The sequence below is a fragment of the Coturnix japonica genome, chromosome 14 (assembly GCF_054131305.1).
Source record: "Coturnix japonica strain WE chromosome 14, WE-NBRP24, whole genome shotgun sequence".
Lineage (NCBI taxonomy): Eukaryota > Metazoa > Chordata > Aves > Galliformes > Phasianidae > Coturnix > Coturnix japonica.
Window position 1 is genome coordinate 14454613 of NC_140676.1, and position 16592 is coordinate 14471204.

Sequence of the window (16592 nt, forward strand, 5' to 3'; positions counted from 1 at the left end):
TTGTATGCAAAAACTAGGAAAAAAAAACCAAAAAACCTCAGCATTTCTGAAATAGTATTCTGACACGAGCTACCAAGAGCAGAAAGTGTCATTCAGTGCTAAAGTGGAAAGGTTAGGCAACCACAGGCCACAACTGCTGCCATAACAACCATAAAAACAGACAAATCTTTCTATAGCAGGAAGTGAGGCAGTCCCTGCTCCAGAACATTCACTCACTGCACAGGATTGCCCTTATAATAATAACAGAGACACACAATAATCTGTGTCGTATTTGACTCATTAAAAAAACAACAACCCAAAGAACTGAAGTCATAGAGATCACTGATTTATGAGAACTAAACTTGGGCCAGAGATGCATTCTTCTTTGAAAAGCAAATACATGCAGCTCTTGCAAACAAACATTACTGGACGTTATCCAGTGAAAACCAAAGTTTCCTCATTCACCACCCAAGAGAAATTTTAGAAAAAGAACTTGATTAAGATAAAGGTGAAAATCAAAGCTAGAAAATTTAATAAGGATGTATGGAATATACCTGTCATAAACACCCTTCTGTTATTTCATGAAGGCTTAGACATTCACATTTCATACAAGCAAGCAAAAATCAACACATAAACTTACCAATATAAAATATACATTCAGAATGAAGCAAACTCTCTGTCCACAGCTGACATACTTCACTTTCAGTAAGAGCTTCGACACCGTAATAGGCTTGGTATTCCAGTTTAGGCAATAGGAATATTGGAATAAGCTACAAAAGCAAACATACAAGCAAAATCAGCGCTATGTGAAAAAATGATTGTTGCAATCGAGCTACACTTTGACACTTATAATCATTATCTTCCACTATAACTGCAGCAACAAAGATGTAATGGCTCATGCCCTATGAAACACATACGGCTTAAGGCTATGGAGACACCACATAAAGGAAGGCTAAAACAGAGGCTGAAAGAAAACAAGAAAAGTCTAGGCAAGCTTTTACAAAAAATTGAACTGATACTAAGCCATTACTCATGAAGCTGTTATTTTGACATTCTCACTTCTATGCTCTACTGCCCTCTGCAGGAATTTAAGAAAAAGATATGTAATTATGACACTGATTTGCTCATTAGAAGTCCACCTTTTATTCACATCAAGCAAAGCTAAGATAATTCTTCCAAACAAGACTGTGAGCATATAATTTTGACAAGTAAAAAGTTGCTAAGATCTAGTTCTATTTCAATGAAGTATAAACACCTTACAAGCTGTTTACCTGTCCATCATAATTCTGGTTTGTCACACGATTATATAGACTCCTGACAAAACAGTGACTTACTGAGGACTCCAGAATAAGCTTTCCCTTTCCTGTTATAACACAACTCTGGATTTCATTAGCGCTTACTTACAGCATTTTAGCCCTTAAGATAAACAGTTTGCTAAGATGTATCCCACAGAGTCTTTTCAAACATGTAAGAAGATGCTCTTACGATTCCAAGCAATCTCAAAGCGCTTGGAAAAAGTTTCTACATTAACTTTTAAAAACAGTTCAAAGAGGCATTATACATGAATAGAATTACTCATGAATATTATTGAAATGTAGCTGTTGCGTTTAGTATCTGTCCTAATCAAGTAGGTTTAAAAAAAAAAAAAAGGAGCCAATTCTGTACCTTTTGAGCTTTCTTCTTTTTATTGTAACGAGGCAATGATCTCACTTTCTGCACATTGCAACGCACAAGTAACAACAGGTCATCCAAACTGAACAGCTTATACACAAGGTTGCCATCCTGAGGTGCTTTATACTCTCCAGGATCTTCCACAAGCATCTGAAGTTCATCTGGCAACTTTCCTACAGAAAATAAAACCAAAAATGTCAGCTTGGGCATTCTTCACCTTGAGACTAATCAAGCTTTTTTTGCCTCCTCTCTCACAGTAGTTGATTTTTTAAAAGCCATTCTGTTTGATAATAGTTTGAGGTGAAAAGCTCGCTCATTAGGTACAGTAAATCACTCGTTGAGGTGTTTGTTCTTAAAAACCTAATTTCAGAAAATGCCTACAATGGCTTTCAGCTTTCAACTGACAAGAAGCAATTTTTGTAGACCTTCTCACAAACTTTTTGAACATTGAAACTTCAATGGAAAAGTAACTAATCTCAGTACCAAACGACTCCTCCTTTCTCAGAAGCTTTGCTGTTTCTATAATTTAAATTAACATTTCTTATTTGCCTCTGTGGACAAACAGCTCCACCAATTCTCTCTTATTTGTGCAACATCGTACCTCTTAGAAAATATTTTCTGGGAAAAAAAGTCATATCTGAATCAATGTAACAGAGGTACAGAGATACTACTAGATCTTCTTCAGGCAAGATAATTAAAATGCTGATTTTTTAAAAGTTTTTCTCCATAGACAACAAACAGTGCTACTCACTCCTTGGCACTCCCTGAAAAAGGCATGTCCAAGTATTCCGAGATGAGCCATGAGGATTTGGGGCAGGGCCCAGCCCAGGTGCTGTGTGGGAGATCACCGGTGGTTTTGAAGATTGAGGCACGTGAGTTTGCACAGCATCAGCATTATCGCAGCTCACTGCTGGCTGCTCACGAGCTTTCTGGGTAGGTGACTTGAGGAGCTCCGTTTGCATTTTCAATATCCGTCCAACGGGATCAAATTCTTTGGACAACCTTCTCGGAGGCTTTTTGGAGGCACTTTTCCCCTGATGCACAATTTCCGAGCAATCAGCCACGCTTGTTGATGGAGTTGGGGTGGGGGAAGGTGACTTGGAAGTCTGGACCAAGGTCTGAGAAACACCATCTGGAACAGTTTTTTTGCATTCAGTATTTTTATGTTCTGTGTCAATTATTAAACGATCTTCATCAGTGTCACTACTGCATGAAGGAGCAAACGTCTCATCTTTCTGTACGGCGTGAGAGTCATTTTTGAAACTTACAGCAGGATATGAAGTATTTGTTTCATCGTCTGATACTTTTTTGGTCATGACATCCTGTAATTTGTTCGATTCTATCTTCTCAGAATGAAAGTTTTTATGAGCTAAATTTCCTTCAGGGCTGAAGCCTACACTGCCACATGATGGAAGCTGTGTTCTGGAATACGCTGAAAATCCCTGCTCAGAAAGAGGAGTTTTTCTCTCTTGAGTTTCACTGTTTATGTTAGATGCCAGTTTTTTTTCTGTTTGTAGGTCACATGACAAACCTTTATCAGTGTTACTAACTGAACAAGTATTTTCTGCTTTAGAAGTCCTTGAGAGTTTGACAGTTGCTCCAAAAGTTTCCAGTTCTGTAAAATCATCATCAAAATCCATCCCTGCATCATCAGCAAGTGGAATCTTCCTATACTGGTACGTATCAGAAGACACCTTAACAGAAGGAGAAAAATAAATAAATATTATACAATCAAACAAGCCAAGAAATAGAACATATTAATCGCAAATGAGATACTACTATACTGAAAACCTGAATCCAAATTAGCACCGTGGAGTAAGAGGGGCAGTTAATTAACCAACTGCTGCGTTTCATGTGAAATGTTCTTAAACTGTAGGTATTAAAAGTCCATTCAAAACAGAAATAAAAGTCCATAAAACTTGTCCCACCTAAATAAACCAGTTAAAACATATTTTATGAAATCAGCATTAAAGCTGAGTTGAAGATAAAACAGAAGCACGTAGGGGAACTGGACAGACAGCCTCACAGACAGGGCCTGAAGTTCAGTAGTTAAAAAAAAAACAAAACAAAACCAAAACTATAAACAGGAAACTTAAATTTTCTTTCATTATCACACGAGTTACTTAAAACACAGGTTTTGTTTCTTTCCCCCTCCAAAAAAGAAATGAAGCTACATACATCCCACTGTAACGGACTGTCCTCTTCTGGTTTGTCCATCACAACATCGGAAATTGAAACGTAAGACTTTTTAGTTGCTAGGAAGTCCACTGGAATCTCATGGAATATTTGGTTCCTCTCTCTTATTGTCATTTCCTTTTTCAGAAGCGGTGAGTCAATGAAAACCACTTTAGCTGCTTTGTCATCTTCTCAAGAAAGGAAATGCATATTAAATGAAAGAAAAAAGTATCACTTTAGAATTTACACCATAAATCTTTCAACTTCCAAATACATTACAATCCATTCCACATTTGCAAACAGATGAAAACCGATGCTCTCATTCACTATCAACAGAGAATTATGTCCAGCTGGTTTGAATTCTTGTGATCCCAAAGCACCAACGCACAACACATTAACAGTCCATCACATTTTAAATGTAATACTACATAGGGAATTCCTAAAGAACTAAGGATTCAACATTTCTCTCATGGCATTATAAAAATAAAACATATTTCCAAGATTTTCTTCTTCCTCTGTTTTGCTCACATTAACCTGAGTAAATTTAGGCTGGGGATTGATGTTTGTTTTTAAAGATTCATTACCTGAAAGTGATGGCTGCAGTTTATATTTTTTTCTAATCACTCACTACGTTAGGGTACATTTGCCTCCCTCTCTGTTGTTTACAACTTAAACATGAATCATAATTAAATTCATAGAAAAAACACAGCGACACTCTGGCCTACTTAATACAGAAATCAATGGCACACTGTGAACAGGTGGGCCACACCGTGTCTGTAATAGAAAAACCTGAGAATGAAAAAAATATTAATGCAAGAGGTGGGTTAAAGCTAAGGATGGAGACAAGATAGATCTTTATATAACACTATAGTGCTAACAAACTTCAAGTGACTCTTCAGCTGTTAACTTTGAATCAAAAAATAAAGTCTAAAAACTATCAAGCTGACAAGAAAGGAGCCAAGCACAGCATTATACAAAGCAGAGAACGCAGAGAAAGATCAGAATTTCTAAGACTTTCAGATATTTTTCAACTACTATCCAAAAGCTTGCCATATAGATCTGTGTGTGATGCATACAACATCAACATTTCAAGACAGCTTCCACTGTAATTCAATGAGTTAAGAAAAGAATGGATAATGAGAGGGGAAATCTATACACAAATTACTGATGGGATAGTATTCAGATGAGTTAATCAATTTACTCAAAACATTTTTTCTTCTAATTAGGAAAAAGGCTGTACTCCATGAACATTCATTTAACAATGATGAAAATTGGTTCTTTTGATTTCAGAACTCACATGCAGTTATTTTCTTCCCGAGGAGTTCACCGTTTGAGAAAGCAAAAAGGACATTTAACTGACTTTCCTCTTTTCCAAGTGGAAAATAACTGAGCATCTCCAAACTCAATGTTAATGGCAGTATCTCTAGAGGCTGTTACTATTCTCAGTAACAAGGTAGGACAAGGTGCAGAGAACTAAGAAATGACCTTGCTATTAGCTTTCCTCCTTGAGAACAGAAGGAATATTATACCAGCCGATTCTTCAACTTCATTTTAGTGATAAATGAAATTAAAATCAACACATTTCTTGGGAAAAAAAAACAAAAACAAAGGCCTTGGACTTATTACCAGATTATATCTGAGAATCACTTATTTCAGATTCCTGTCCTTTATAAAGTGTAAACTAGAACTGTCAGATTTGATTATTTTGTTTGATTATTTAAATTAAAAACCACAGAAGTACTTGAGAAACTCATTCCTGCATTCTAGGGGGCAACTTCTTCAGAAGGGATAAGAATAGGAACTTACAATTATGATTTTAACTAACCTTAGGGTTCATTTTCCCTTTTAAATAAAATCAAAGGGAAACTATTTTACTGTGTGAACTAACCTAGACTATTTTCTCCTTTCCCTCAGTTGATTTTGCCTGATTTACTATTTTTTGTCCTTCTGCAGATAAAAAGGGATTACGAAATCATATAAAAAACTTCTTGGACAAAAATATAGTTTTTATAGCAAAAATATACTATACCTGCAGTAGGGATCATCTTAATACAAACTGGAATTTCCCACTGTTCCTTGTAGTTTAGTCCATGGTTATTCAGTAATGTAAATAATGACTGATTGCTTAGAACAACTTGAGGAGAGTATTTCAAAGCAAGCTTTTCCGCATTTGAATCTGAACTGATATCCTAAACAACAAAGAAGCTACATTTTTAAAGGTTTTCAAGTAAGACATGCAATATAAATTTGTAAACAAACCAACAAACACGAATTAGCTCCAAATCTACAGATATACAACTTCCACCACCACGCCAGGCTTCAAAATCAAAGTAAAAAGCCTTACAGATTTAGCTGAATCATACAGCTCTATCTTGTAGCACAAGAAAACATATCTTGCCTCCTATCTTTCTATCAGTTCCTAATAAATTGAATTGAATTGCTAGGTCAAACAGGAACAAGGGGGTAGTGACACATGGGAGTGTAATGCAATAGAAAAAAGCAACATATTCACTCACACGCCTATCACAGATGCTCTTAAAAGTTAAGTAATAGCACTATGGAGCAGCCTAACATTAAAGTATGAATAAGACAGCACAGCTGTTTCAATACAGATTGCCTCTAAAAAATGTTAAAGCAAATATAAAATCAGGAAGCAAACAAATTCTGAATTGGAACAGCATAAAGATAAAAAAAAATTATGAGTACTGGATTCCAGGAAGAAGATGGTTGGGCAGATGTTCATTGTTCATTAGGTGGGAGAACAGCAAGAACCAAGGAGATACTGGATGCTTGGGAGCATTAAGGGCCATGAAAGGTAAGTAAGATAATCTAGCAGTGCTCTTTCTTAGTTCACCTGAGGCAACGTGAGAAATAATACATACATTGTTCTGAAAGTAATGCCCCCTATTAATTTCCATGAAAACTACACAGACATAAACAGCATAATAACACCATGTGATAAAGCAAATACTCTGCTACAAATACACTCTTTTTCAACATAACGACCACCACTAGCTATGCATTTTTGCCAGCCACAGAGAAGAGCCGGCAAGTCGTACTCCAGGCATGGCTGTCTGGAACACAGGTCACCTTTCATGCTGTTGTTGCCACAGCAGAAACACACCACCTACTGCCTCATTGTGCTCACATCCACATCCCCCCAGTTCATATATAGAATTCATATATATAATTCAATTCTATACCTTTGCTTAACATGCACTTCCATGTCAGATACCGCCCTGTCAGACTGTCCCTGTGCTGCCAATTGTCACACAGCAACAAAATGTAACAGAATGTCGGCAGGAAGGTTCAGCTTTTACTGCCTTACCACCAATATCCACCTCTGACATTCTGGGTCAACATAGTAAAATAGGAGGCGCTACATTCGGAGCAGATCTCATATTTTACAGATCTAATGCCTTTTGTGTTTTATTATTCTCCTGTGCCACCTCTACTGCTTTTTTAACCAACTTCTTTGCAGTCATAGTGTCTCTGTTGACAAGTTGGCTGCTGACATGTGAACAAACTCCTGAAGTAAGTGCACAGCAAACTACCTGAAATATACAGCCAAAAAACAATGAATGAACTAAACAAATTAATTCTCTCAACAGCAAAACTGGGTATTTAACAGTGAGGCAGAATGGAAACTAAAAACTGTTCAACTCAGGCATGCAATTTATATTGTTTAGCAAAAGAAACAGTCAGATAAAGGACAACTAACTCACTTGTCAGAAAACTAAATAGCCTAAATTATTTCTCGACCATGAGGCACCAGCGTAACAATGCAACAAACCAGTTCTGGAAGAAGGCAGTATGGCTGCTAGCCATTAAATACTACTCAAGTAACGTTACAGCATGTATCACTACGCTACAAGATGTGTAAGATTAAGATGAAAATGATGAAATAATGTTGCCGCAGAAATGAAATGGTTCTTATTCTCCAACATGTGCCATAAAAATGACAGTAAAAATGTTACTTACATTGTGCATAATAGAAGCCTTTTTTTCTGGAGTTATAATAGATGTAACGGTTTTATAATCTGTGCAGAGCTGAACAGGCACGGCAGGGAATGCCATTCTAGCAAATCTTGCTGTACCCTTGAAGAAAATCAAGCAGGACCAGGAAATAATCTTAAATGACATCATCACAACACAATATTCCACTTTTTGTGATGAAAGTTATTACGAATTTACAGAGGTACATAAACTAAAGCATTTTCTCCATGAATTATAACCCTCTAACCCAAGAACTGAATAATACTTGTAAAATTAAATCTCAGCACAATATGACCTGCGTATAGTTCTATCTATTTGAGAATAACACTAGAAGAATATGTGTACACAGGATATTACCATTACAAGAAGATTTTTTTCCAGCTTGAAGGTCAATTGCGTGTTAAATTTTCCTCCCATGATGCTCATGATCTCATGTAACGTGTAAAACTCGGGATACTTTTCCACATGTCCAATACAAGCTCTGAATAATTCCTAACAGAAACAAGAAAAACCATTCGCATAGTTTGTAAGAACTTGAATATCTTTACTTTCTGCAACCGCAATTGTTACATTTGCATATACTTCCTGTAGAGAATACAGAAACATGTGGCAGATTACAGCCAACATAACTGTTCAACCGTATAACCCCATGACAACCTCACAATCATCGGTATCAGAACTGAAACACATTCTGAATTCTCACCAGCCCTTCGCAGCAAGACTAACTGTATATACATACAGGCTTAAATCAGTTACAACAAATAAAACCAAAAAGCAAACAAACAAGAAAACCTCCCACCAAATTCAGGACTCTGAATTGTGCAAGAAAAGTTCATTATTTTTGTTGCTATTGTATAATTTTTCCTTGTTTTTATAGGGAAAAGTATTTCTTTGTTTTACTCACTATCTAATTTATACCAGCCTGGTTAAAAGTTGTAAATGTAAAGACATAGGAAGATTTAATATGTATTTCCAACTTGCTTTCATGTCAGAAAGCATTTCCATTGTAACCTGCAGTAGGAAGTGATTCAGCGCTTACTAGGAGAGGCAGGAATTACAGCAAAAAGTATTTCACTAAAACACTTGAAGTAAAGCATAACACTGCATAAAAAATAATAAATCAACAGCAAGCCAACCCAGTAATGTGAAAGTTGATCAAACATGTATTCTGGAATTCCTTTCCCAAAACACATTAAACAAAGATAAATAAGTTACATTTGTGTTCAATTGTACAATTATCAAACTGGTGATTTAACACAGCGTGAACTTCCAGATGGCTGCAATTAAAGCCTGATTAACCTCTGATTACAGTGACTTTGCAACATGCTTCATGTTTTGTCCAATATATGCTCCAGTAGCATACATTTAGTAGCAACCTGGCAGCATAAATGTACACTTACAATGTAATTTCTTCCTTCACAAATATAACACCTCATACACTTTAATGCTGACTATCTTTCTACAGTATTGAATTCAACAACCTCACTTGTATCTTATGTTACTGCCCAAACTGCAGGCCAGGCTGTGCTGGAGAGCATCAATGGAACAGCAGCCTTTCATGTCTCACCCCAGCTTCAAACCAGCAGCTCTGGGAACATCGATCCCATGAGCAGTGTGCATGCATCTTAATCACAATATCATTGTTTAAAAGCAGAATTAACACAGCATTGATAATTACCTCAGTATAAAGTAGTGCATCCTCAGAAATGCTATCGTAATCTTGAGTGCAGCTTTTTGCAGCATTTTGGGCAAATTTCATAAATTCTGCAACTTCATTGTTTACTATTTCTTTCATTTTCTGGGGGGAGAAAAAAATAACACCTCGTTTTTAAGACACAATGGAATCCTACAGACCAGGTATATAAACAGCAAAATTTCCAGAGATGTAGCACAGGTGATGGATATGAGGAAGGGCACAGCTTCCACTTGCCAATCAACCTGGCAAGTTTTCCTAAGCATTTAGTTTCACTTAAGTAAAAAAGAAACTTTGCAACATCAGGCCTGCATCCTCTAAAAACAAAGCAGGCCTCTTTCATCCATGCATAGGTTGTTTAAAAAAAAACAAACAAACAAGAGTTGGAGAATACTGTTGGAGCAAGTTTACATGCTAGAGTGACTTGGGAAGCATTACACTGTCAGTAATGGCAATGCAGTAAGTGTTCATCTGCCTAGAAAAGACACTCCCAGTGATACAGCATAAAAGAAAGGAACTGGCATTAACAGTGATGCACCAAGCACCAAATATTACAGTTCAAAAACATATACCATGTAAGGGACTCGGCTAAAATAATACAAGTAACCTGAGCTACATGGCAACCATCTTAACGTCAACACACAGGTTTTGTCCCAGGCTGCTGAAGAAAGTTCTCAGTACAGGGTGTTGACAACTGCATCAAAATGTATATAACTCCTCACATTATAGAAAGCTGCAACACGCCATTATGAAATGCCAAAAATCACACTAAGGCCAAATCTTTCTTATTGAAAAAGGGTTTTTTAAAAATACAGAACCAACCAAACCACACCATCAGATAGCTCTACTTAATGTCAGCTCGTTAGTACATGCCTGGTACCTTTATTGTTATTCATAATATCATGTTAAAAGGAGGTTCTGACTAACAGAATTTGAAATATTTCTGCTATATTTTTGTTTGCTCTTCGAAGGTAAAAAAAAAATAAAATTGCACAACTCTCCTCTGTGATGTTCATACATGTATATACACACATTTACCACTTACCAGATAGGTGAGTAATTCTCTTTGACTTGCTGCACTGAGAGGAAAATTATTTGGTGTTTTTGAGAACTTGGTCATCAGATATAAATATGTTTTCTGCTCCTTCTCAGTCAGACAGGAGGTAAATGGATAGGGAAGTCGAGGTTCTGGAAAAGGATCATCGTCGATTGTGGCTTTAGCCTCCACCTCAACCGCGTTTTTAGCCTGTATGTTACCAGTCTGTTTGTTTTCTGAAGTATTTGCCGATGTCTCCACACCTTTCTTTGCCAATCTGAAAGAAAAGTAACAAGTGAAAGAACTCAGACGCTTTTACCTAGAAAAGAATATCTGCCAGAACTATGTAATAAAGGCAGTCGCTCAACTGTACATTTCAAATTCAGCAAAACGCATCGTACCACTCCAATCTGCAGCCTGCACTCTAAGGATTTCCTTATTCCGAAACTTCACGTGGGCCAAACATACAGCTTTGCCAATGATTTCAATTAAAAACAAAAATAAATGTACATATTTATTTACATAATGGATATTGAGGCAAAAAGGTACATTCAGAACTGATGAGTGCTCTGGAAAAATGCATCAACAGTGGAAAGGTACAGTCTCAACATTTCCTCATTAGCTGATGGTTGGTATTCAGAAACAATTTGCACTCGGGAAGGTCTATCTTATGAGTAAAAGTTATGATAATAAAGGAGAAAAACTAACTACAAAAAAAGCTTTCCTTTTCCTTTAAAAGAAGTAAAAGTACTTCATTTTAATGACAGGAATCCTAAATTTCAGTGAAATTGTATCCCAAGAATGGGGTACACAAGTTTCATTTTCATTTCTGAACACTGATGGAATCAGCGGCTAGAAATGACATTGTGCTGAAGTAAGAAACAATAACAGCCTGAACGGAAACAAAGAAGTAACATCAAAAAGCTGGTTCTTATAATGACTCTGGTAGTTGAAGGCCATCTCTACCCCAATCGAACACAAGTGTTTTTAAGAAACAAAGTATTAAAGGTTAACAAAATGAACATTCACTGTGGATCCTGGAAAAAACATATTTTTAAAATACAATTTCAGCAGGAGAAAACATCTCAAGTGTTATTCAGACCCAACAGTATCACATTTACAGTTCTTAATAATACTTCACAGCTGTCTCTCCGAATATGAGAATATGTCCATCCCTGTGGCACAAACTGGCAAATTTAATTAAGCTGCAGCAGGGACAAGATGCTGACTCAGATACGCCAATGTTAGAATGTCAAGAAATTCTAGCAGCTTAAATTGGCTGTATTCAGCACCGAATGAAATGGCAGCACATCAAGATCATTTCGGTATGCAGGGCTGTCACAGTCTTCATTGGGGTGCAAACATAAATAATCTGACAGAGCTTTTCCATCCACATTTGCAGCAATATACTTTATTTGAGCTGACGGCTTAATTTTTCCCCCTTCATTTTAGCAGCAACCTGCCTTCACAGCTTCTATGGTGAGTGAACATACACGTTAGTAAATATTTATCACAAATCTCAATATACAAATTGACACGCTTTCTCCAGCTCTTATGTCCATGTTCATACCAACAGGTTACATTTCTCTTCTTCATGATGGCCACCCAACCTACTGATATCCTTATGTTTTTGGTTGCAACCTCTTTCTGGCTATAAACTCACTTCTGTCCTATAGAACTGAATATAATCTCACTGCTAAGAACAGTCATGCCTACGTCAGAAACCCTTATCAACTTAAGGGAGACCTAAAATAACAATAATTAAGAAAAAAACACACAGAAATAGCCTAAATACCATAAAATATTCCAATTGTTGAAATCTTGCAGTGTGAGCCCAGTGCTTTTCACTATGCCAAAAATCGTTGACTCTATTTCCCCAGTCTCAAATAAAAGCCATCAGAAACGTGCAGGAGCACTATCTAGGCCAAAACAATTTGTGTGCACAGCACTTCATTTTCTAATTGCTCACCTAACACTCAATCCAATTCCTTGAATAATCATGATGATAAGTGCATCTCCAGGGCAGTTATTCTATGTACTCTATGTAAATAGTGTTGGCTAACTCCAAAAGATACAAATAAGAAGGATTCCTGCATATAGTATCACCAGCCCGCTACAAAGTGAGACCACAAGCAGCAGGAGATAAACTTTCAGAGACTGAGATTTGTTTCACCAATTACAGAACCTTTGTCAGGATTGAGCGCTTCATACCTTTCTAGTCTGTAAAAGAAAGCAAAAAAAAGCCAACAAAACCAAACACCAAAAAAGCAACATCAAGAACTCAACACAATCCTCCCTCCCCAAATCAAAACAAATCCCCCCAAAGAAAAGCCCCATCCCTCAAAAGAGAGAAAAGACCACAGGTCCCAGCCTAAAATCCCTCCACTTCCTGAGGCAGCTGCAGCAGCAGCACACAGCTCTCCTCTCTGGGTAACACACAGCTGCCTCCCAGACAGTAACTGCATGTAGGTACCAAAAGAGGGATGACAGACAGGACCAGGTCATAACACAATGTACCTGTTTGATAAATTCCACAGTTCCAATAGGCTTGGAGCCAGTGAGTATTTTTCATATGTTTCACGTGAGAAAAACACTTCTTTGCCATTTTTGGGTGAAACATCCCTGTTAATAAAAGAACGCTGTGATATACAACAAGTATAAAGACAAAACTTGATCCCTCCCTCCCCCCCAAATAAATAAATAAATAAATGAACAGCATTAATTACTAAAAAAATAAAAACAAAAATCAGAGCCCATCTTTCCCATTCCTTCTCACATAAGGTATTTATACCACACCTAACGCCCCGCTGTTTTTCAACACTAAGATAAACGCTTGTTTCACAGCCCCACAAGAACAACTCGATGAACTGAGGGTTCGTGAGCTCCACACACAGCTCGGCAGACACAACTACTGCGACCGTGAGCAGAATACACAGCTCCGCCTAATTCATGACGAGGAAGCTGCTTTCCACACAGCTCCTGAACGGCCCTTTTTCTATGGGAAGGAGTCCTTACTTACAAGTTGACCTTACAAGGGTCAACTAAGCTACTCTGAGGGGCACTAAAAAAGATTTATTTCCGTCGCCTTCTTGAGAACGAAACAAGCACTATTATCCCAAATCCACACGGGATACACCCTGCTTAACCCCCCACTCCAGCAGTGGACAACGAAGGGAACCACCTCCCCGCTCTGAAGCGTGGTCCCCCACTCCCCCCGCAGAGCGGCACAAAATGGCGGCTCTCAGCCCCCACCCCCAGCCCAGCGGCGGGGCGGAGCGGACGGGAGGACCCAGGTCCGCCCCGCTCTCTCCTTCCCCCACGCATGCGCGCACCGGCAGCAGAGCGGCAGCACGGCGACCCGTGGGGTATTTTCCCACCCTCCGCTCCTCAGACTCGCCCTTGCTCGGCTGTAGGGACAGAGCGGGGCTGTACTCACCAACACAACAGCTGCCCCTCGGCCGCCATCTTAGAGCGCCTCGTGTGGAAACGACCCGCCGCTTCATCGTCTCGCTGCCGGGCGGCCCGGCCCTCATGGCGTTGGCCAATCAGAGTGGCGGAGGGCGGGAGCTGATGCTGTGAGGCAGCCAATGGCTGCACGGCTCGAGCGGGTGCTGGGAGCGCTGCGGGTCGCCATCTTGTGGCGGAGCAGCCGGGTTGGGCTCCACAGAGCGGTTGCGCCCTCAGGGGTTTAAGGGCTGAGGTGTCCCAGGGCAACTGTGCTTCCCAACTTCTCTCTTCTTTTCTTTCAGTTCCCCTGGTTTCCTTCCCACTAGTTACCATTAGGACAGGGCTGCCAAAACAATTCTGTTGATGAGGTTTTCCAGTGTGGTCCAATGGAATTTATGTATTCTTTATCTGTAGATTTACATAATAGAAATCTGTGGGCATTATAAGAAAAGGTGATCCCCCCTTATGGCTCAACAGATGGAGAAATGAGGGTCTGGAGTATTGCAGAATGAAGCCATCAAAGCATTCGTTGCCTCTAGTCCTGTATCTAAAACTGGGGACTGCATGCTCATATATGAAGGTTATGAAATTTAGGGTTACTTAGAATACTTTATTTCAGGTCTGGTATCCCAGCACAAGCACATGGAGCTGTTGGACTAAGTTGAGAGGAGAACCATGAGGATGCTCATTGGGCTGAAGCACCTTTCCAGTGAAGAGTGGCCAAGTTGGGGTGGTTCAGCTGGGAGAAGGTTCCTAGCAGACCTTACAGTCTAACAGTACCTAAAAGAACCTCCAGGAGAGATGAGGAGGGATGCTTTATTAAGGAGTGCAGTGATGGGACAAGGCATAATGGCTTTAAACTTAATAGAGTACGTGTACATGGGGTATAAGAAAGAGGGCTGTGAGGTTGTGGCACAGGCTGACCAGGGGAGCTAAATGCCCCTTCCCTGGAGGCATTCAAGGCCAGGCTGGGTGGGTCTTTGGGCAGATCTATTGGGAAGTGTCCCTACACATGACAGGTGTTTGGAAATATGTGGTCCTTTAAGGTCCTTTTGAACCCAAGACATTCAGTGATTTTATGATTCTGTGTCCAAAACCACCAACCAGAGAGTCTCTACCTAGCTTGCAAGGACACTGTCTATTTTTAATGCTTTTATATATATATGTACATATATATATATATACTTTTTCTTTTTTTGGCTTGTGTATCTCAGACAGGGGCAGAAAGGTTTTTATTCCCCATTGGAGTCACCCAGAGCCCAGTCATGGAGTAGCCTTAGAAGGAATATTCTTACTTCAGAGCTCAGGTATGGTGAAGTTTACATAGCAGAATTAGAAGACTTACCCAGCTTGTGAATGCGTTGTTAAATCCAACTTTAGTCTACAGTCTTCCTAACTTCTGTGCTGTCCATTTTTCAATTGAAGTTATCTACTTCCTACACGTGATTTTTTTTACTTCTGTGACATAAGCATTAACATCAGGAAATACTTTCCTTCTGTGAGGGTGACCTAGCACTGATACAAGTTATCTAGAGAGGTTGTACAGTCTCTTCCTTAGAGATACTCAGAAATAACCTGGACCTGGTTCTGGAAAAGCTGCTCTGCGTGGCCCTGTTTGAGCAGGGATTGGACCTCCAGATGATCTGACCTGCAGAGATCCCTACCAGTCAAATCCATACTGTGATTCTGTGGGGATCAAAACCACCACGTTCTAACCTTTAGTTCTACTTATTGGCAAGCAAGGGAGTCCCTGATTTGTTTCTCAGTATAATTCCTCTCTTTTATTTTGAACAGTTGTTGCCAAACTTACTGAAGTTTAGGACCTCTCCTGTGAATTGAGAGATTGGGCAGAAATCAATTCTTGAGGGCGAGAAAATTAAGCCTGGACTTTCACTGTCTCAGTGCTTGTCATGAAGCTGCTGTAGAACAAATGGCATTACAGTTCTAGGAAAGCTATGGCTTCCATAACTTTTTTGACTCGATCTGTAGGTGAATGGCTTCTTTCAGATTTAGCTCTTCAAAGCTGAATGTTGACACCTAATTTGGATTGCGGTCAGGCAAATTAATACTGAGCTGTTAAAGCTCTGTCAAAATGATTTGTTTTTGGGTAGAAGTCTAATTAGAATTTTACATGCATAAAATCGTAAGGTAGAAACCAAAGTTACTGTTGACATTTAGATGGTCCCAATGTTAGCGCACCAGAGGAGGCTTGCAACTCTGAATTCTGATGCCTAAATTATGTTAAAACTTCAACTGAATCCTCTTAGATCTAGCACAGAGCACACAGCACCATCTCCAGATTCACTGGGAAGGTTTCAAGGAACATTTCTTCTATTGCACGCTTGACACAGTGTGCTCTGATGTAGAAGAAGATGATGCTTTCAAAGACAGGGAAACTGGATTGATCCACAGTAATTCTGAGGATGTTTACGCTCTTCTTGGCCAAAGGGGAACTTAAAATATGTTAATTCTCATTTCCCTGCTGTCAAACATTACTTTATTTATGTATCAAAAAACTGATAAATGTGCCAAGAGTCGTGGCTCATTTTGTAATGGTGGATTCCTTGAAGACTTAACGTAATACACGTCAAGATT

At 38.9% G+C, this 16592-nt stretch overlaps 1 protein-coding gene and 1 long non-coding RNA gene across 22 annotated transcripts in view; one reads left to right on the forward strand and one right to left on the reverse strand.

Annotated features, from left to right (window-relative positions):
• Positions 1-14071, reverse strand: part of ICE2 (interactor of little elongation complex ELL subunit 2) — a 37064-nt gene extending 22993 nt beyond the window's left edge. For 16 of the 18 annotated variants that reach the window (XR_014934190.1, XR_014934192.1, XR_014934191.1 and 13 more), the window contains exons 1-11: positions 13987-14071; positions 13068-13172; positions 10560-10827; positions 9500-9619; positions 8179-8313; positions 7807-7923; positions 5855-6014; positions 3829-4013; positions 2402-3344; positions 1645-1823; positions 620-749 (exon numbers count right to left, since the gene is read on the reverse strand). Coding sequence is in view for 12 of the 18 variants with exons in the window: in XM_085515019.1 (XP_085371145.1) it covers positions 620-749; positions 1645-1823; positions 2402-3344; positions 3829-4013; positions 5855-6014; positions 7807-7923; positions 8179-8313; positions 9500-9619; positions 10560-10827; positions 13068-13172; positions 13987-14015 (2371 nt within the window). In the remaining 6 variants the exon portion in view is untranslated. Of the gene's footprint in view, positions 1-619; positions 750-1644; positions 1824-2401; positions 3345-3828; positions 4014-5854; positions 6015-7806; positions 7924-8178; positions 8314-9499; positions 9620-10559; positions 10828-13067; positions 13173-13346; positions 13907-13986 lie in introns of those variants that run through there. The other 2 variants (XM_085515026.1, XM_085515030.1) reach the window with 2 other exon arrangements.
• A 290-nt stretch (positions 14072-14361) lies between these two features.
• LOC116653922 (uncharacterized) overlaps positions 14362-16592 on the forward strand; it is a 43067-nt gene continuing 40836 nt past the window's right edge. For all 4 annotated transcript variants that reach the window (XR_004308559.2, XR_014934198.1, XR_014934197.1 and 1 more), the window contains exons 1-2: positions 14362-14449; positions 15212-15304. This is a non-coding gene — a long non-coding RNA (uncharacterized LOC116653922). The remainder of the gene's footprint in view (positions 14450-15211; positions 15305-16592) is intronic.